Below are 19887 nucleotides of genomic sequence, written 5' to 3'. Positions count from 1 at the left end.
GAAAAATGTATTTGAACTTTTGGGAAATTAATGATGAAGTTGTTTATACTCTAATATATTCAAGGTGCAAAAAATAATTATTATACTTTTTACTTGATGGTTCCACTACATGACAATTTTAAAGTTTTACATCTTTTTGTAGAAGATGTATGGAAACAAATTGGACACAAAGATTACATTTCTGAGAACTTGACACAAGTGCTTTAAACTAGATTTGTAAAAGATTTCTCATTTTAACACCTTGGACAACCTTATTTGTCAATGACCCATAAGTATTAGACCCCCCGAAAGTTTTGCTGTGCTTACCGAAATTTGAACCGCTGCCCCCATTGGCCACAGCTGGAAGTGTTGTTGAATGAAAAGCTAGTTGTTTATTTGTATTATTAGTTATAAATAACCTAACCGTCAGTGGAGTAAAACTGTCATTTTAAAGTGAAAATGCAACATCCAAATCACACTTACCGTTGCTCATGTAAATGCAATTACTTCCTGGTTTCCATGGGACCAGAACACGTGTCTTGCACAACGTGTTAGAGGTAAATGTATTCACGCTTGAATTGATGCAAAAATGTCTGATTGGGGATGCAGTAATTCGGCTGAATGTCGATTTCCCGTTTGATCATGTTGGGCAACATCCAAAAATATCAAGAGTAAACTACTCTAAGAAAAACATTGCCCATTCAATTGCCTGTAAGGTAAATAGAAAAGACGAAAATCTTATCACAAAAATGCTGCAGTTCAAGTCCACTAGGGATTTGCTTTGTATCGACTGAGTCATTGTGTACCGTGTATATACTAAGTTGTTTGCAGAGAAAAGAGGTGTAGTAATGGTATATATTGACGTAGTTATCACTCTGTACTAGCAACATGCACTCAGTAAATCACAATGGCAAATGTTGCACTTTGCTTGAGTTTGGTGGTTGAGTAAATGACTTGTCAACACAACAACATACATCATACCACACATTCTCTGCTTTCAAAAGCCCCGTAGATCTCATCTAGTGAAAAATAACCTTTGCTTAGCTCATCCTGCTGACAGAAAAGGTGATTAAAAACAAGAATGTGTTCATGCAAACTCAAAGGTGAGCAAAGGTGAGCTCACCACTCATTTTATGAAGCACTTTAATTAATTAAATACTCCTACATAGCATGTAGATTACAAAACGCATGTTTCTGCACATGGTTAAGCGTCAGTTAAAACATATGATCTCAAGTCCACACTTATGCAATGTGTGTAAGATGTATTAATATGAAAAAAATGCATCTGGGTAGGTGTGGATGCACAGCCTCCCCCCCCCTTCGACTGTAGCTGGGAGGAAAGGACGCTCTAAATCTCGGCTCCCTAGAGAAGACTCGCTCATCTGGTAGAACCTGTCACGATAGTGAGCCAGAAAAAGAGAGAGAGAAGGAGACACTTTATGTGCTTCCTAAAAACACAATAAGGACTGAAATCTAATATCAATAAGACACCGCAAACCTCATAATAAAACAGAACGTGGATTGAGAGAACATGTTTTTCGAAGCTGCTGCACAAAATGTTAATTTGGGCTAAAGCTGAAAATGGGCTGATTGGAGTGATGACAAGTTCCTCTCAATGATTACAAGGTGAAAAGTAATTTAACACTTGACAGAGCAAGTCCACTTAGAATGGGAGGAGATATGAGCCAGCGATATGTCAGAACTTGATGGAGACAATCAATGGACTTGTGAGGGTGTGTAAGTGAAACAGGGAGGTAAGCAACGTCTTTTGATACCTAATCTGTGATCTTTTCATTTTAAGTGTTACCATTCACCGGATTAACTTTCAGGCTTTGTTTTCACATTAAATATAGTCAACAAATCCAATGAGAAAATGTTTGCGAAAGGCTGGGGACATTCCTGAAGTTTACATTTAGAGCTTTTTCGCTCAGGACTTGGTGGACTGCACAAAAGGATTTACTGTATTTAAAGACGTTTCAGAGTTCTGCAAAACTTCCAGGCACTATAACCATTTCTTTATGGAGTATCCTGATTTTGTTGGCTGTGTTGACATATGAAGAAGAACTTCAACTATTTGAATATTTACCAAATCTCCACCCTATCCTAGAGCTGCTGCTAGTTATTGTTTACACACCATCATGATTTATACTGCAGTCTTTGTCCCTTTATAGAAGAATATCTTGTCAACTTTTAGGCTCCAATCATGTCAAACTCTCAAGAGCAGAGCCTCAATGAGAATACCATCTTTTCTCCATTGACGGAGTCCAGTCCAGACTTCTTGCACTGCGAGGCAGAGCGGTATTGCGTGGAAAGCCTGGTGAGTTCAGGCCCTGGTGAGTTCTACACCAAACTCAACAGAGAGCAAATTGGACATTTTCTCTCGCCCGGGGAGGTGGATCAGATCTCCAGCTGGGTCGAGGATTATCGCAGCAGTGATGCAGTACTGGAGGATATAAATGGCAAGGAGGAGGTTGGTTCTGATGCGCAAGACTTTTCTGGACAATATTTTCCCGTACAGTCCGACACGCCAGCGCCATGTTTAGAGCTGGGATGGCCGGAAAAGAGCAACTGGATGGATATGGGCCAAGTTCATGTCTACACCAATCCACCTCAAGAAAATGCACCTCCAATACGGGAAATCCTCAGGAGACTCCTACATGGAGCCAATAAAGTAAGATAAGATGCTAAACTCAGTCCTTACCTTAGAAATTTGCTACAAACTAAAGGAGAAAGAGTGTACAAATTAGCCTTATTTGATTGGAGTTCATTTCTAACAAATGTTTTAAAAGGACAAACCTTGTTAGTCTTGTTGATCAGATCACACTGGTCAGCTGGTGAATTTCTGAGTCATTTCATTCGAAAGATTTGTCTGCAATTTAGCATCCATTTAGTGGCCTACTTGGAACATGTCACAGAAAGTCCATTCGAGCTATGTGCATTTGCATTTCCTTTATGCATATGCTGCATTCAAATCCTCTTTAGAAGTTCATACTTACGAGGTCGGAAGTCATAATAACGATGTGATGTGCATTCAAGTGATTATTGTAGGAAATAATTTAGTTTGGCGTATTAGCTGGGACGTCGAAATTAAGACATCTCATTCGTGATGCATATTGTCCCATATTTAAGCAGAAAAATGGTCGGATGGCAAAGCGTCCCGAAGTCATTGTGTTCCGTATTGAAACCACAATGCTGACACGTGCAGCAAAAAGTTGGCATCCTTGGGAGGGACCCTGTTGGCAAAACATCCCTTATTGATGTGATCAAATTACTCGCACATTCCAGTATTAGCACAGCAAAAAGTTGGCATCCTTGGGAGGGACTCAGACGGCAAAACGTCCCGTATTGTAGTACTCAAATTGCTCACATGTCCAGTATTCGTGTAGCGAAAATTAAGCTTCCTTGGGAGGAAACCTGATGGCAAAACGTCCCATATTGTAGAACTCAAATTGTTCACATGTCCAGTATTTGCGTAGCAAAAGTTGGCATCCTGGGGAGGGACCTTGATGGCAAAACGTCCCATATTGTAGCACTCAAAATGCTCACGCGTTCAGTATTCACGTAGCAAAACGTTGGCATCCTTGGGAGGGACCCTGATGGCAAAACATCCCATATTGTAGCACTCACATTGCTCACACGTCCAGTATTCGCATAGAAAGTGTTGGCATCCTTGGGAGGGACCCTGACGGCAAAGCGTCCCATACTGTAGCGTTTAAAATGCTCACATGTCCAGTATTTGCATAGCAAAAATTTGTTAATGACATAGACAGAAAACTTTTTTAGCACAAATGCAACAAAATGAAGTGCAAAGACACACATTAGGTGTGCAGCTGATGCTTTATCTATATATTTTGCGGCCACATGTAATGATGGGAAATGTAGTTTAGTTGCACAAACCTGTTGCATCATAAATCAGCTAAATTAGCTGTATTTTCTATCAAGTTATTCTTCATTAGTTGTACAAAAATGCATTCAAACTAAACTGTACAGTCAAAATCCACAAGTAAAACTCAATTATGTCCAATACCAGTTTGCTTCCGCGATGATTCTTTTGGATAAAATGTGCCATTTAATATAATATTTTTAAAAGCTATATATTTTTTTTTTTTTTTTTTTACATTTACAGTATAGGCCTAAATGGACCATTACAGTTAGACTTCTGTTTTGTTTATTCATGTTTTAACAACTATTAATTTAAATACATTTGTAACAAATGTCACAAAAAAACATTAAAATAAATGTCACAAAATAAATTAGATTTGTCAAGATTAAGACTAACATGAGACACTATTTGCTAATTTTTTTTTCACTTTGAAGTTTATAAAACGCAATCATTTTCAAAATAATTAAATCATAAAATCACTAGTTTAATTTGTGTGTGTGTATATATATATATATATATATATATATATATATATATATATATATATATATATATATATATATATATATATATATATTTATGTGATGATTGATATTCTTGATATTGGAAGTATTGATACTTTAGAATCAATCCGGCTATCCCTATTTACCACTGGTAATAAAATTGTAAATACAGATCAATCATTCCGACATTACTTTTTTGATGTTTGTGTTGGGCAGCTGATCGCCATGGTGACCGACAAATTGTCAGACAGTGCCGTGATTGGTGATCTCCTGTCCACTGCAGCACGTGGCGTTCCAGTATACATCATTCTTAACCAAAGATCTGTGGAAAAGAACTGCTCTTCACACCAGCTTCAACATCCAGTGAGTACATGTACAGTAAATGACCAGGTGTTGCTTGGTACCCAAAAAGAAGAAATTAATTTAATTGTTTTCATTAAAACATTTTGTGGTGCAAGAGTTACTTCTGACTTATGGTACCTTTAAATGAACAATTCACACAAAAATTAAAATTCTGTCATCATTTAGGGTAAGTTTACACGACAACGATGTACTAAAAATGGAAACGTTTTTCCTTTGCGTTTTTGAAAAGTTTCGCATACAGATGACAACGTTGTCAAAATGATCCCCGTTCATACGGATCCACGAAAACGACTAAAAACGCTGTATTATGCACGCCAGGCCAGTAGTTGGCGATGTCACTTTGTAAAGAAACACTACGCGCCTGCGCACATAAGCATTCTTCCACAGAGCGGTGAATACAAACAATGAAGATGGCGAAAGCATCGAGCAATTTTGTCTGGACGGACGATGAGGTTGCTTTATAACTACAATTACTTTGCTGGAGAAGCGTCAATAAACTCAAAATCTTGAGCAGCACAAACACAGTCCTGTAGTCCGCCACTGTAGTTTTGAATGTCTCGCGCGTTGTTTTGAAGTACTCGCGCGCATGCCTATAGACTGAACTCTCAAGATTATTCAATAAACTCTGCTCATTTTACCACCACTCCGTCTCCTGCCTTCTTGGGCTGGTAGGAGAGTAAGTTAACATAAGCTGTTGATGTTGACTGGTTTTGGATATCAGACAGAACTCTGATATATGGTTATCTTCTGACGGAGAGAGGGGTCTTGTGTACACTGGATCTAACATGAATTTTCACTGCCTCATGTTTTCATATTCTAAGCATATCACTAAATACTGTACATGGCATCACATCTCTGTCTATAGGCTATATACATAAGCAGTGTGTGAATTAATTGCAGGGTAAAGGTACATCAAATAATATTAAGTAAATAAATAAATACAAATAAATTTTTCCCATCTGAATCCATACATTAATTTCACGATTCTGCCTACTGTACAATGTTCACACTCCATACAAAACACTCCAAATGAATAAATAGTTGATTATTGTTATTTGTACAGACACCAGTATTCATATTGATAATTATACATCTCAAATTGATGCCTATCAATCCATCATTCTTTATATAACACGTAATACGCGTGCGCATGACGTCATCGTTTTCACAAATTCGCGTTTTTGTATGTTTACACGGAGATGATAACGGCATCGTTTTCAAAAACTTGCACTTTGAAACCCGTTTTCAAAAATGTGCGTTTTCAGGCCCCAAAACGCCGTTGCCTTGTAAACGAACAACCAAAACGCATAAAAAGTTTTCCGGTTTTAGTTGAAAACATTGTGGTGTAAACGGCCCCTTACTCACCACTGATGTCATTCCAAACCTATATTACATTTTCTTATGCGGAACTTAAAAATATATATATTTTTTAATGAATATTCCGACTTGTCTTTTCAATACAGTGGCAGTGGTTAGTGACTCACTTTAAAACTTAAAAAAGGATAAAAAAGTATCATAAAAGTAGTCCATGTGGCTCTTGCATCAATTTGCAAGTTTTCCGAAGGCATCCAATTTTGGTGAGAAACAACCTGCAATTTAAGTCATTTTTAATGAAAATCTTAATGTCTGTTGCATGTTTTTAGTGATAAACAATGCAAGTTCTTGCATTGCGAGACACTGTGAACGCAGTTATCTCATAGTACTCATGAACACAAGATTTTCAATGAAAAAGGACTTCACCAAAACCTACTGTGTGTCTTCAAAAGACTTGGAATATAACGTAAGTCAGATGGACTACTTTTATGATACTTTTGGGACCTTTTTAAGCTTTAAAGTAATTCACTATCCACTGCGATTGTATTGAAGAGACAGACTTGGACAATCACTAAAACATCTCCTTTTGTGTTCTGCATCAGAAAGACATACTGGTTTGGAACGAAATGTGGGTGAGAAAATTTTAGGGTGACAGAATTATCATTTTTGGCTGAACTATCCACTACACATCTTTAACAAATCTCCATGCACACCTTAACAGACTCAACCTTGCTTAGACTTAACAGACTGATCCTATAAACAAAAGAATTTTAGACACACCTTAGTGTATAATTCGCATTCTTGACAAATTTTACTCTTCATCATAGAGTATCTAAAAGTATGAATGAGGAGAATTTGAACCGGTTCCACAGCATTCATCTTGTTACGCAAAATCACTCACTATGTCCAGTAAACTTAAAATGAACCGACCTTTAGTTGAACACTCAAATTCTTCAGAACTGTAATGTCTTGAATTCTCGGGCAGTTGACCGAACTAACAGCTCATGTACTGTATGCATTGATGGGCAGTTTTTTAAAAATGTTTGACATCTTTCTTTCTTGATGATGTTTCAGAATATCAGAGTGCGCGTTTTGGGTGGTAAAAAGTTCCTGACGCGTGATGCAAAGATGGTGGTTGGAGAACTCAAGGACAGCTTTGTATTGGTGGATCTGGATACTGTGATGTTGGGGAGCTATAGGTAAAGGAAGAATGGGGTGTCGTAAAACTCTTTTAAAAGATCATTAGCCAAGAAACTAATTATTCTGCATCTAATACAGATGTTTATACAACACAAAGTGTACAAAGTGAATAACAGTAGATGAAATAATGCTAAAAAAATCTCCTTTTGTGTTCCACAGATAGAGAAAGTCATATGGGTTTGGGACTAGACAAGGGTTGTCAAGTAAAGGATGACAGAATTGTTATTTTTTAGTGAACTATTTCTCTAAACGTGTCTCACAAAATCAAGAGCAAACTTATCATTAGATCTCATCTTCTCAATCCTTTGTAATCTCTTGATTTTTCTCTCATTGTATTGATCAGTCCTACCTGGAATGACACTCACCTGCATCGTCAGATCGTCACTGTCATGAGCGGTCCAGTTGTGGAATCTTTTGATCGAGAGTTTCGAATACTTTATGCTGCTTCACTCCCGATCCCAGACATGCTGAAAACTGAAAAGCCAGCATATGAACCCAACGCACTTTACAAGTCAGTTTCTCTGAACTTGAACAACGCCAAAGTTGAACTCACCGAGTTCATCTCAAGTCCTTCCCCTTCACCAACCAACTGCCCCCTGGACTGGGAGGCGATGGGGGTCATCCAGAGATTCCCAGAGAGCACTGTTTACTCACCTGATGCTGGTGATTTGCCGTTCCATCATCGACCTGTCCTGGACAGACATCATGGTGGATGGGAGTTTCCCTCAAATGAGTTTAATGTCAGATTTCTGTCTGGGCATCAAGAGGAGGGCAAGTAAGTAAAAATACACAGTTATTTGACTTGATGTGGCTTCCAATGTGCTTATAGGAATAGTTCACCCCAAAAAAATTATTTGATCATCATTTGCTCATGAAACGCATATGATTTAGTTCAGAATGTCTGTGCTGCTGTTTTCCATATTAAAGTAGACGATGACCAGTGGCTGTTCTACAGAGTCCCTTAGAGGACAGGAAGGGAAATTATTTTCTGAAAAAGTTTGAATTAATTATAAATAATCTATGGTTTTACTACAATAACCAACTAACCATAGTTCAACTATAGTATTTGTAGTAAAACCACAAAGTTTACCATGGTTTTACTACAGTAACCATATTTTAACCATGAAATTTGTAGTGGTAGTAATAATAAAGGAAAACAAAAAAACATGGTAATTAAAAACATAATTTTGTGGATCCTATGTTTTTTCTACAAGTTTCATAGTTCAGAAATGGTTACTGTAGTAAAACTGTGGTTAACCCTTATGAAAATTGACCATGTTTTTTTGCTTTTGTCAACAAAAATAAATAAATAACTAAATAAATATGGTTACTATAGTCATGGTTACTACAATATTACTATAGTAAAAAGATTGTAAAAAAAAAAAAAAACATGGTTACTACAAAAACAAAACAACAACAAAAACAAAAAACATGGTTACTATAGTCATGGTTACTATAATATTACTATAGTAAAACAATTGTTTACACAAAAAGAAAACATGGTTACTATAGTCATGGTTACTACTATATTACTATAGTAAAACGATTGTTTCTAAAAAAACAAAAACAAAATATGGTTACTATAGTCATGGTTACTACAATATTACTATAGTAAAACCATTGGTAATTTACTGCAAGGGAAGGCAAAACAATTAAAAATAAAATCCCTCCCTGTCCTTTAAGGGGCTTTGTAAAAAAATACCATAAAAATAGTCTCTATAACTTGTGTACTATATAAGTCTTTTAAAGCCAGAAAATAGATTTATGTGAAGAACAAACTGAAATGTAAGTCATTATTCACACTTTCACGTGTTCCAATGAAGTTTGAATGTAAATACGATTTGAGAGCTACAAACTAAGTTCTGCTCCTCACACAAAGCTATGGATGACTTTAGAAGAGTTTTTCCATATTTACTTTACTACTTAGTACCCCCCCCCCCCCACCCCATTTACACTGGAACTATCCCTTTAATGTATGTCATTACTTTTTTCATGAGAGACTTGTGCTGAACTCAAATGTAGGACCACGTAAAAAAATTAATCAAATCTGGTTACAGGGATAGTTCACCCAAAAATGAGAAATTCTCTCATCATTTACTCACCCTCATACCATCCCATGTGTAGGATTTTATTTCTTCTGCAGAACACAAATAAAGATTTTCAGAAGATTATCTCAGCTCTGTAGGTCCATAAATGCACGTGAATGGTGATCAAATCTTTAAAGCACCAAAAAGCACATAAAGTCAGCATAAAAGTAATCCATAAGACTTCAGTGGTTAAATTCATCTTCATATATTCAGATAGGTGTTGGTGAGAAACAGATCAATATTTAAGTCCTTTTTTATTTTAAATTCTCCTTCCTGCCCAGTAGGTGGCGATATGCACAAAGAATGTGAATTGTCAAAAACAAAAGAAGAAGTGAAAGTGGAGATTTATAGTAAAAAAGGACTTAAATATGGATCTGTTTTCTTACTTTAAACTTTACTCCAGTATTGGTTTATTATAGCTGTTAAATAAATAGTAATTTAACTGCATAGTTTGGGCCCAGTTGTTCATTTTAAAATGGTATATTATTGTAATGTACCAAGTTAGAAGGTTTCCTGTATAATTTACAGCATTTGCTGAGAGAGAATTTCTTTCATATTTATCCTTTAAATATGAAATAAGTAATATGGGTTCAATACAATTTAAGCTTAATCAACAGCATTTGTGGCAAAATGTTGATTGCCACAAAACAAAATAATAAAAGAAATAAAAAATGTACTTGTCCTTCTTTTCCTTAAAAAAAAAGAAGAAAGAGGACATTCATACCCAAATGAATCCAAATTGAATCAAATCATATTGGAAACAATTTGATCAAATCGGGTAGATTCCCAGCCCTATTCAAATGTAACAACTGAACACACATTTATAGTTATTATACACAAAATATACAATATTTGCACACAGAAGCAGTTTCTGTATAACTTTCTGATAGAAATGAAAAGCCAACACCGTTCACCCTCTTATCTGCATTCCAGGTTAAATTCAATGTTTCTGTCTGACTTCAGGCATCCAGAATATCAAAGATCAAGGTTAGTATCTTTCTAAAGGCTTTTTGAAATAAGAGGCAATACGTCTGAATATATTGTTACACATGTTTGTGCTTAGCATATATACATACATTTGCCTTTTCTGTTGTAGACGGTATCTCTTTCCAGGAGAAATCCAGATGCATTGCAACGAGGCGGTGAATAGGTAAACATTAAAAGAGACATTCACAAAAGAACAATAAAAAGAAAGACAAAGACGAACAGGTAGACAAATATTTGAGAACAATTCCCTAACATAGCTCACAATTTTATGTGCAGCTCTTTTATCCCAAGGCCTATACAAATGCCTGAGAGAATCACATACAATCTTCACTCTTCTCCGTTGATCACTGAAAATGAGGAGAGATATCCTGTATACAAACCTTGCATCCACAGAAAAGAAATAACATCAGAGCAAGAGGTCAGACGGGAACCCTTCCTCAGGAGGGACAGAGTTTCAGGAGAGAATATGAACCCAGAGGGAACCAAACCAGCAAATTTAAAGGTATATGTTAAAGCAATAAACCACACTTCACGCCATGTCTAACTACACCTCCTAACTATGGTAAAATCACAGTATCCGAGAGCCTTGAGTGGCCTACCGTTACAAAAATGTACTGTAGCTGATTATGAAAGTTACAGTGGATTTACCACAATTAAGGAGTGATGTTAGGCACTCCAATTCTTTCTTTAACTATTCCTTTGTTTTCTTTCACAGAAGCCAGCAGAGCTGTCCCGGAGCAAGACTTTCAGCACGTTGAGTGACATTATTAAAAGAGTGAATGCACGTGTGAGTTCAGGACAGCAGAAGACAGAAAACCCAGCACCAGGAGTCAGCAAATCAACACTGGAACTCAGTATACAGCGATCAGACGCTTTATCGAATGCTCGAACCACCGTAAGAGAGATTTCTCTTGTATATGTGTTCTATGTGGCAGCTTTCAAGCAAAAATAAACATTTAGATTTACATTAAGATGTTTTCCATGTTGAACTGGTTTCATTCTAGATATTATTCAATATTAATGGACTATTCTAGCATATTTTCATCTTAAAGGTGCACTCAGTTGTTTGTTTGTTTCACTGAGCAAAACAACAATGAACTTTAATACTGACGCCAATTGGGGGGCCTGGGTTGCTCAGCAAGTAAAGACGCAGACTACCACACCTGGAGTCGCAAGTTCAAATCCAGAGCGTGCTGAGTGACTCCAGTCAGGCTTCCTAAGCAACCAATTGGCCCGGTTGCTTGGGTTAACCTCCTCGTGGTTGCTATAACGTGGTTCTCGCTCTCATGTGGATGCCGCGGATAATAGCATGAAGCCTCCACACGCACTACGTCTCCACGGTAATGCGCTCAACAAGCCACGTGATAAGATGCACGGATTGGCGGTCTCAGACACGGAGGCAACTGAGATTTGTCCTCCACCACCCAGATTGAGGTGAGTCACTACGCCACCACGAGGACTTAAGAGTGCATTTGGAATTGGGCATTCCAAAATTCCGAAAAATTAAAATAAATAAATAAATACTGACACCAATTGGTGCCGACACAGCAACAAGTAAAAGTTTTCAGTTATTGACAGCATTATAGAAATACGCTTTCCCCTTTGTGATCAAATGAACGGGACATGCATTTACAGTAGTTACACTTTTATAAGAGAAGCCTAGTTGTTAAGTGGGCAGTGGCACAAATAAACAGTAAAAATAAACAGCTATACCATTGATTGTAGAGCCATTACGCTACATGCTAGCGTCAGACTGTGCAGTGGAATCTATTAATAACCTTTTTTTGTGCAAAGTCATTTCTAATCTTTCAGCTTGTGTCATGACCAACTTAAAAAGTAAAAAAAAAAAAAAAACAATTTTGATAGTAAAGCCTCAGGGCAAAAATACCACATGAATCATCTCCTGCATCACCATTATAAGTGCCCCAACAACAAGGTTTTACCGTTTTAGCATAATTTCTGTTAATTTCTATTTAAAACTAACAAGACATTCTTACAGGAATATTCCAGGTTCAATACAAGTTGAGCTCAGTTGACAGCATTTGTTGCATATTGTTGATTACCACAATGTTTTTTTCGACTCATCCCTCCTTTTCTTTAAAAAGCAATGGAAGTGAATGGCACCAATCTGTAAACTTTGAAATACTCACGATTTCAAAAGTATAACCACAAGACATAAACAATATGTGTTAACATGATTTTAGTGTTAGAAAATCACTTACCTTTTCTGTGTAAAGTTATATCCAATTTTACAACTTTGTTGTCATGTAATTTCAACAAACCCTAAAACGACTCTAAAAAGACGATTTAAAGAACTTTACAGATCAAATAATACATGAGTTTTAACAGAAGAATTAATGTGAGTGTTTTATAAAATTATAAGTTTCACGTTTCAGTCTTTAAACCCTCCAGAAATTGGCCCAATTCACTTCTATTATAAGTACCTCACTGTAACCTCGATTTTCTTTTTTTTTTAAAGGAGGGACGAGTCAACATTATTTTCTGTGGTAATCAACATTATGCAAAAAATGCTGTCGACTGAGCTTAACTTCAGGGTTCCTACACATCCTGGAAAACCTGGAATTTTGCAATGTAGATTTCCAGTCATGGAAAAGTCATAGAAAAGTACCTAATGGTCCTGGAAAATATTTTAGTATAATAGAACTGTTTGACTGTGTTGCTAACAAAGTTTTTGTTACATGCACAAAAACATGGTAACGATGTGGTCTCGGAATCATGATCATCGCCAGTACCGCCGCTCCCTATACGCATATTAGGCAGTCTGCGTGGGGCACCATCTTACCTTAGGGGGCACCAGAAACTCCACATCTGCCCTTACTAGCACGTTACACGTTACTCAAGGACCCAATAGCAGTCTCAGAACACAGACCATCGTATCGCGTTCGCACTCTGAAGTACACAGCACATGTGTATTTATTTAATTAAATCACAGCTTTACAGGGATTAATAATCACACTTGGCCATGTAGCGAACTGCTTATCTACTGCCCAAAACACACTGAAACTCCAAAATAAAAGCTAGATTTAAATGGACAAATGTATTTTGCTTAAATATTACACTTGTTGGGCACATAAAATGTCCTGGAAATGTCCTGGAAAATTGTGCCTTGAAAAGAGTGGAAACCCTGAACTTGAACCTGGAATATTCCTTTAAACTTTTATTAGAAAAAGAGCAAAACTGGTCTGATAAAATAATGGACAGCAACAGTTGCTGACTCCACACTAAACTCAAGGGGTGATCACACTACACTTTGCGCTCAATTCACTCCCATTCAAATGTATCCGACCATGGGAGACCAGAAACACAAATATCACACACTGATCTCTTGGCTCAAAATAAAGAATACAGATTTTAAAGTGTGTTTTATTGTTGCAGGAAAGTGAGTGGACAATATATTTAAATATTTTAAATATAATAGTATTTGTTTTTTGTGAAGTATTATTTACTTACACCAGAAGTCTTCCCTAGTGACATCAAATCCTGGTCCGTTGCGTTGCCCGAAATAATTTGCGTGCTCAAAGCCTAGTGTGACCGCCCCATAAATTTGAAAACACATTGATTTCACTGCGTTCATGCCTCTAATTCACACTAGAATGCTGTTTTCCAACAAAAACAGAGCCCGGGGCCTGGGTAGCTCAGCAAGTAAAGATGCTGACTACCACACCTGGAGTCGCAAGTTTGAATCCAGGGCGTGCTGAGTGACTCCAGTCAGGCTTCGTAAGCAACCAATTGGCCTGGTTGCTAAGGTGGGTAGAGTCACGTTGGGTTAACCTCCTCGTGGTCACCATAATGTGGTTCTCGCTCTCGGTGGGGCTTGTGGTGAGTTGTGCGTGGATGCCGGAGAATAGCGTGAAGCCTCCACATGCGCTAGGACTCTGCGGTAATGCGCTCAACAAGCTATGTGAAAAGATGTGCAGATTGACGGTCTCAGACGCGGAGGCAACTGAGATTCTTCCTCCACCACCCGGATTGAGGCGAGTCACTACACCACCATGAGGACTTAGAGCGCATTGGGAATTGGGCATTCCAAATTGGGGAGAAATGGGGAGAAAAAAAAAACAGAGCCCTTTGAAAACGCTCTGCAATTCCATACACCGATCAGCCACAGCATTTAAAAAACCTGTCTAATATTGTGTAGGTCCCCCTTGTGCTGCCAAAACAGCGCCAACCCACATCTCAAAATAGATGATATTCTTCACAATTGTACAGAGCGGTTATCTGAGTTACCGTAGACTTTGTCAGTTCGAACCAGTCTGGCCATTCTCTGTTGACCTCTCTTATCAACAAGGCGTGTGTTTATTACTATATTAAAATGATGCCCAATAAAACAACAAATGTTGAAGGAGTATAACGACGACTCAAGCTTACAGTAGGAAACTCTTGACGGAAAACCACTGATATATCAGTAGGTAAAACATAATGAAAAATGTCCTTTGTCTGCCACCTTAGTACCGGGTTCTTGCCCACAAGTCACCATCCGTTGCATCCTCGATATTCGGCCTGATCAAGAACACATTTGGGTAGTTTTGTGCATTCTCGGTACTTGCGTTCTTGAGGATAGAGCTGTTCAGCTTGTAGTCCAAAAACCCAGAAGAAAATTCACCTTGGGTTCCCTCTGGATTTTCCTATGTGTTTTTATAATGGGTTTTTGAACTTACGTGTAAATTAAGGTCCGTGGTAAACATTACTTGACGATACATGGACGTTTTGTTCTACAACATAAATTACACACTTTCATACCTCAAATGTGAATTTTGAAGCCATATTGAATTGCAAACTTTTTAACACACGGCGGCTTCAAAATTCACGTTTGAGGTATGAAAGTGTGTAATTTATGTTGTAGAACAAAACGTCAACATATCAATTAATGTTTACCTCGGACCTTAATTTACACATAAATTCAAAAACCCCATTATAAAAACCCATAGGAAAATCCAGAGGGAACCCATGATGAATTAGACTTCTGGGTTCGCCTACAAATTGACATTACGGCTGAACAGCTCTATAGAGTGCAACAGTGCCCGCCCACTTTTTCAGCCGTCTGGGTTCCGGAAGTATTTTCCTTATTCATTTCTTCCATAGACTTTTAATAAAATCCTTCATAAAAGAGTTGTGAGCCATGAACCAAACCAGCCAGCTCTGAGGTAAATCACATTATCACAAACTTTGTTTTGAGGCAAAAAAGCATTTGAAAATCAACATAAAGACAAAGGCATAAGGCTGTGTACTTACCGTCTTTCATGAGGTCATGGACTACAATCCCATGAAGCATTACGAATTATGGGAATATATAAAACTAATGATTTTAAGTTGCTAATTACAAGTATAGAAACAATATATTTTACATTTATTGCAAAATATTCTGATATGTACAAAGAGATAAGTAGTTTAAGGGTGAAGGGACACCAACTTGATTACGTCATTCAAAGTGCGTCAGGGGAGTGCGTGGTCGCTCCGAAGCATATTTTGCGGATTTCTTTGGCTGCAGTTCTCTGATTGGTGGATCTTTCTCTGCTGTACCATGGGTAATGTAGTTGTTTACCATGAATTCCACTATCAAAAACGATTTTTAAACAATGACGCAGACTGATGGCTTCAACGGAAGCATTTACTATCGATGAATAACCTCGTAGCTCATGGTAGGTCTACCTTTTATAAGTTATCGTTGAAAATCAATTAGTCAGTGGGATAAATGAATAGGATTTTTACTTCCGGAACCAGACTGTTGCACTTTATTGGACTTCAACTTCAGCAGTGGATGATGATCGTCGAACGAGTCCACGAGAACGTAAGAACACAAAAGAGCGCACATTGAGAAACAGCCAACGACTTTTTAGCAAGTCAGTCCAATCTGCGGCCATTTTTGGAAAGCTCTTGATCAGTTATGTAAACAAGTGGCATACAAGTGCAGCTCCTATCTACTTGAATGGGGAAAGACCAAAATCTCCAAAATGATTGGTCAAGATTACGTCCAAAGAACATATTTTAAATCAGCAGTAAAATCTGACAACAATGGTGTCATAAATTGTGCTCCTTTACCTCAGAAAATCAATTTTCCAGATTTGTATCGCTAATGCGCATGCGTGTTATAAAGTTGATTGACAGATGATATCATTGTCTAAAAGGTGATTGGCTCTTTTACCTGTAAGGCAGGACTTCCTTTTCTACATCCGTTGACAGTTGGGCTTTCCAGTTTCTCCCATTCATTTTAATAGAAGTGTCCCGTCTCTGCTAAATAGTGTCTGATTTTAAAACAAGTGTTCTGTCTCAGGCTAAATAGTCTCTGGCTTAATGTAACGCTAAATCAAGACGTTCCCCCAGCTGGAAAAGCATTCCCACATTTACAGGTCAAGTTACACATATTTCTAGTTAACAATTAATGCAATTGCTTTACGAGCTTACTTAAATTTGTTTTTTACCCTCTGGCACAATTACCCAATAAACATCCATTACAATTGCATTTAATGAAAACACGTTTCCCTTTCGTTCACAAACTGAGTGACGAGTCGAAATTATCCTGTTATTTCACAGCATTGCACACATTCATAAAACTGAAAAGTTCATTTAAAAATAAAATACATAAATACAATTTTATTTGATTTATTTTTTATTTTTCAGAACTGTGATAATCTCCCCCTGACTCCAGCTCTGGCACTTATGAAAAAGCGAAATGATGAGGTAAAATCTGGACTGTTGAGGAGTATGCCCAGCGTGTTTGTGCCGAGTTTCAGGAGTTCCGGATTCAGCCTGCAGAGGGAGACATGGAGAACTCGTTTTAGAGACCATAAAAATGAGGAAGAGCACTGACTGATGGAAACTCCAGACTATGATGTCACATCACCAGTGTTAAAATAATTCCCACATATTTAAATACATGTAAATGTAACTGTAATAAACAGTGCTGCAAGTAAATAGGGGATTTACTGCCTGCTGGTAATTGCCTACATTCATAAACAATAGTGTTACACTTGAAGATAGAAAATGGGATCAGTAATAAAAGTCTGGTTTACTGACGTATTAATAAAAATGTGTTGAACTTAACATATGTGAATCTACATGATACAGGAATTGTGTTTTCTCAATGAAAGGGAAAATACTAATTTAAGATATTTCTTAACTTTTAAATGGATTTCTAAAAGCTAATACCACAAACACTACAAGTGTGAAGAGACTCTTTGTATTCGAATCTACTGTGCATTCAGAAAGTATTCAGGCCCCTTCATTTTTCACAGTTTGTTATGTTGCAGCCTCATTCTAAATTGCTTTAAATTATTTTTTTTCACATCAATCTACACTCCATACCCCATAATGACAAAGCAAAAAACAGATTTTTGATAACTTTGCACATTTATTAAAAAGAAAAAACTGAAATATCACAATGACATAAGTATTCAGACCCTTAACTCAGTACTTAGTTGAAGCACCTTTGGCAGTGATTACAGCCTCAAGTCTTTTTGGGTATGATGCGAAAAGCTTTGCACACCTGGATTTGGGGATTTTCTGCCATTCTTCTCTGCAGATCCTCTCAAGCTCTGTCAGGTTGGATGGGGACCGTCGGTGGACAGTCATTTTCAGGTCTCTCCAGAGATGTTCGATTGGGTTCAAGTCCAGGCTCTTGCTGGGCCACTCAAGGACATTCACAGAGTTGTCCCTAAACCACTCTTGCATTGTCTTGGCTGTGTGCTTAGAGTCATTGTCCTGTTGGAAGGTGAACCTTTGGCCCAGTCTGAGGTCTTGAGCCTGGACCAGGTTTTCATTAAGGATATCTCTGTATTTTGCTACGTTCAGCTTTCCTTCAAGCCTGACCAGTCCCCCAGTCCCTGCCGCTGAAAAACACCTCACAGCATGATGCTACCACCACCATGCTTCACCGTTGGGATGGTATTGCGCAGTTGATGAGTGGTGCCTGATTTCGTCCAGACATGACGCTTGGAATTGAAGACAAACAGTTCAATCTTTGTTTCATCAGACCAGAGAATCATGTTTCTCACATTCTGAGAGTCCTTTAGGTGCTTTTTTGTGTGTCTTGCACTGAGGAGAGGCTTCCGTCTTGCCACTCTGCCATAAAGCCCAGATCGGTGGAGTGTTGCAGTGATGGTTGTCCTTCTGCAAGTTTCTCCCATCTCCACATATGATCTCTGGAGCTCAACCAGAGTGACCATCGGGTTTTTGGTCACCTCTCTTACCAAGGCCCTTCTCTCCCAATTGCTCAGTTTAGCTAGGCAGCCAGCTCTAGGAAGAGTCCTGGTTGTTCCAAACTTCTTCCATTTAAGAATTATGGAGGCCACTGTGCTCTTGGGAACCTTCAATGCAGCCAAATATATTTTGTAATCTTCCCCAGATCTGTGCCTCGACACAATCCTGTCTCTGAGCTCTACAGGCAGTTCCTTTGACCTCATGGCTTGGTTTTTGCTCTGATATGCATTTTCAGCTGTGAGACCTTACAGGTGTGTGCCTTTCCAAATCATGTCCAATCGACTGAATTTGCCACAGGTGGACTCCAATCAAAGTGTAGAAACATCTCAAAGATGATCCAGAGAGGGCCTGGGTAGCTCAGCCAGTATTGATGTTGACTACCATCCCTGGAGTCGCGATTTCGAATCCAGGGTGTACTGAGTGACTCCAGCCAGGTCTCCTAAGCAACCAAATTGGCCCGGTTGCTAGGGAGGGTAGAGTCACATGGGGTAACCTCCTTGTGGTCACGATTAGGGGTTCCGCTCTCAATGGGATGCGTGGTAAGTTGTGCATGGATTGCAGAGAGTAGCATGAGCCTCCACATGTGGATTCTCCGTGGTGTCATACACAACGAGCCACGTGATAAGATGCACTGATTGACGGTCTCCGAAGCGGAGGCAACTGAGACTTGTCCTCCACCACCCAGATTGAGGTGAGTAACGGTGCCACCACGAGGACCTAATAAGTAGTGGGAATTGGGTATTCCAAATTGGGCGAAAAGGGGATAAAATAAAAATAAAAATAAAGAAATGATCCAGAGAAATGGGATGCACATGAGCTAAATTTCAAGTGTCATAGTAAAAGGTTTGAGTACTTCTGTCAATGTGATATTTCAGTTTTTCTTTTTAATAAATTTGCAAAGTTATCAAAAACCTGGTTTTTGCTTTGTCATTATGGGGGTATGGAGTGTAGATTGATGTGAAAAAAAATAAATAATTTAAAGCATTTTAGCATGAGGCTGCAACATAACAAAATGTGAAAAAATTAAGGGGCCTGAATACTTTCTTAATGCACCTTGTATATTCTGTTTAAAGTCAACCTGAAACGGCAAACACAAACTATTTTATTAGTTTGTGTTAGTTTGTGAGTTTATTAGGCTGCTTAAATTAAACAGAAGTTTGACACCTAATAGAAAAGTACAGTGAATTTAAAAATGAATGACTAATCATTTATCATAAAACTGATTTATATATATATAAATAATTATGATTGGTGTTTTTTTGGACATTCTTCTTTCCAAAGAGAAATTCCAGGCATTATTTAAAAGGATATCCCTGCACTTTTCAACTGGATGTTGTCAGCATTTATGTAAAAC

The 19887-nt window shown here is 37.9% G+C and overlaps 1 protein-coding gene across 6 annotated transcripts; it reads left to right on the top strand.

Annotated features, from left to right (window-relative positions):
• The first annotated feature begins 1383 nt into the window (after positions 1-1383).
• LOC127426600 (protein FAM83E-like) lies at positions 1384-17617 on the top strand. 6 transcript variants are annotated; one of them, XM_051673510.1, is made up of 10 exons: positions 1384-1733; positions 1833-2650; positions 4582-4728; positions 7117-7241; positions 7586-8017; positions 10263-10316; positions 10426-10479; positions 10593-10818; positions 11032-11211; positions 16956-17611. In XM_051673510.1, the coding sequence occupies exons 2-10, from the start codon at positions 2183-2185 to the stop codon at positions 17142-17144; spliced, it is 1875 nt and encodes a 624-aa protein (XP_051529470.1). In that variant the 5' UTR covers positions 1384-1733; positions 1833-2182; the 3' UTR covers positions 17145-17611. The 6 variants fall into 6 exon arrangements, with proteins under 6 accessions (XP_051529470.1, XP_051529475.1, XP_051529471.1 ...); XM_051673515.1 differs by having other exon boundaries at positions 1384-2650; positions 10710-10818; positions 11035-11211; positions 16956-17617; XM_051673511.1 differs by having other exon boundaries at positions 1384-2650; positions 11035-11211; positions 16956-17616.
• Positions 17618-19887: the final 2270 nt, after the last annotated feature.

This window comes from Myxocyprinus asiaticus, chromosome 35, assembly GCF_019703515.2.
Source record: "Myxocyprinus asiaticus isolate MX2 ecotype Aquarium Trade chromosome 35, UBuf_Myxa_2, whole genome shotgun sequence".
Lineage (NCBI taxonomy): Eukaryota > Metazoa > Chordata > Actinopteri > Cypriniformes > Catostomidae > Myxocyprinus > Myxocyprinus asiaticus.
The sequence above is the reverse complement of the archived record's forward strand: the minus strand, read 5'-3'. Positions and strand labels throughout refer to the sequence as shown.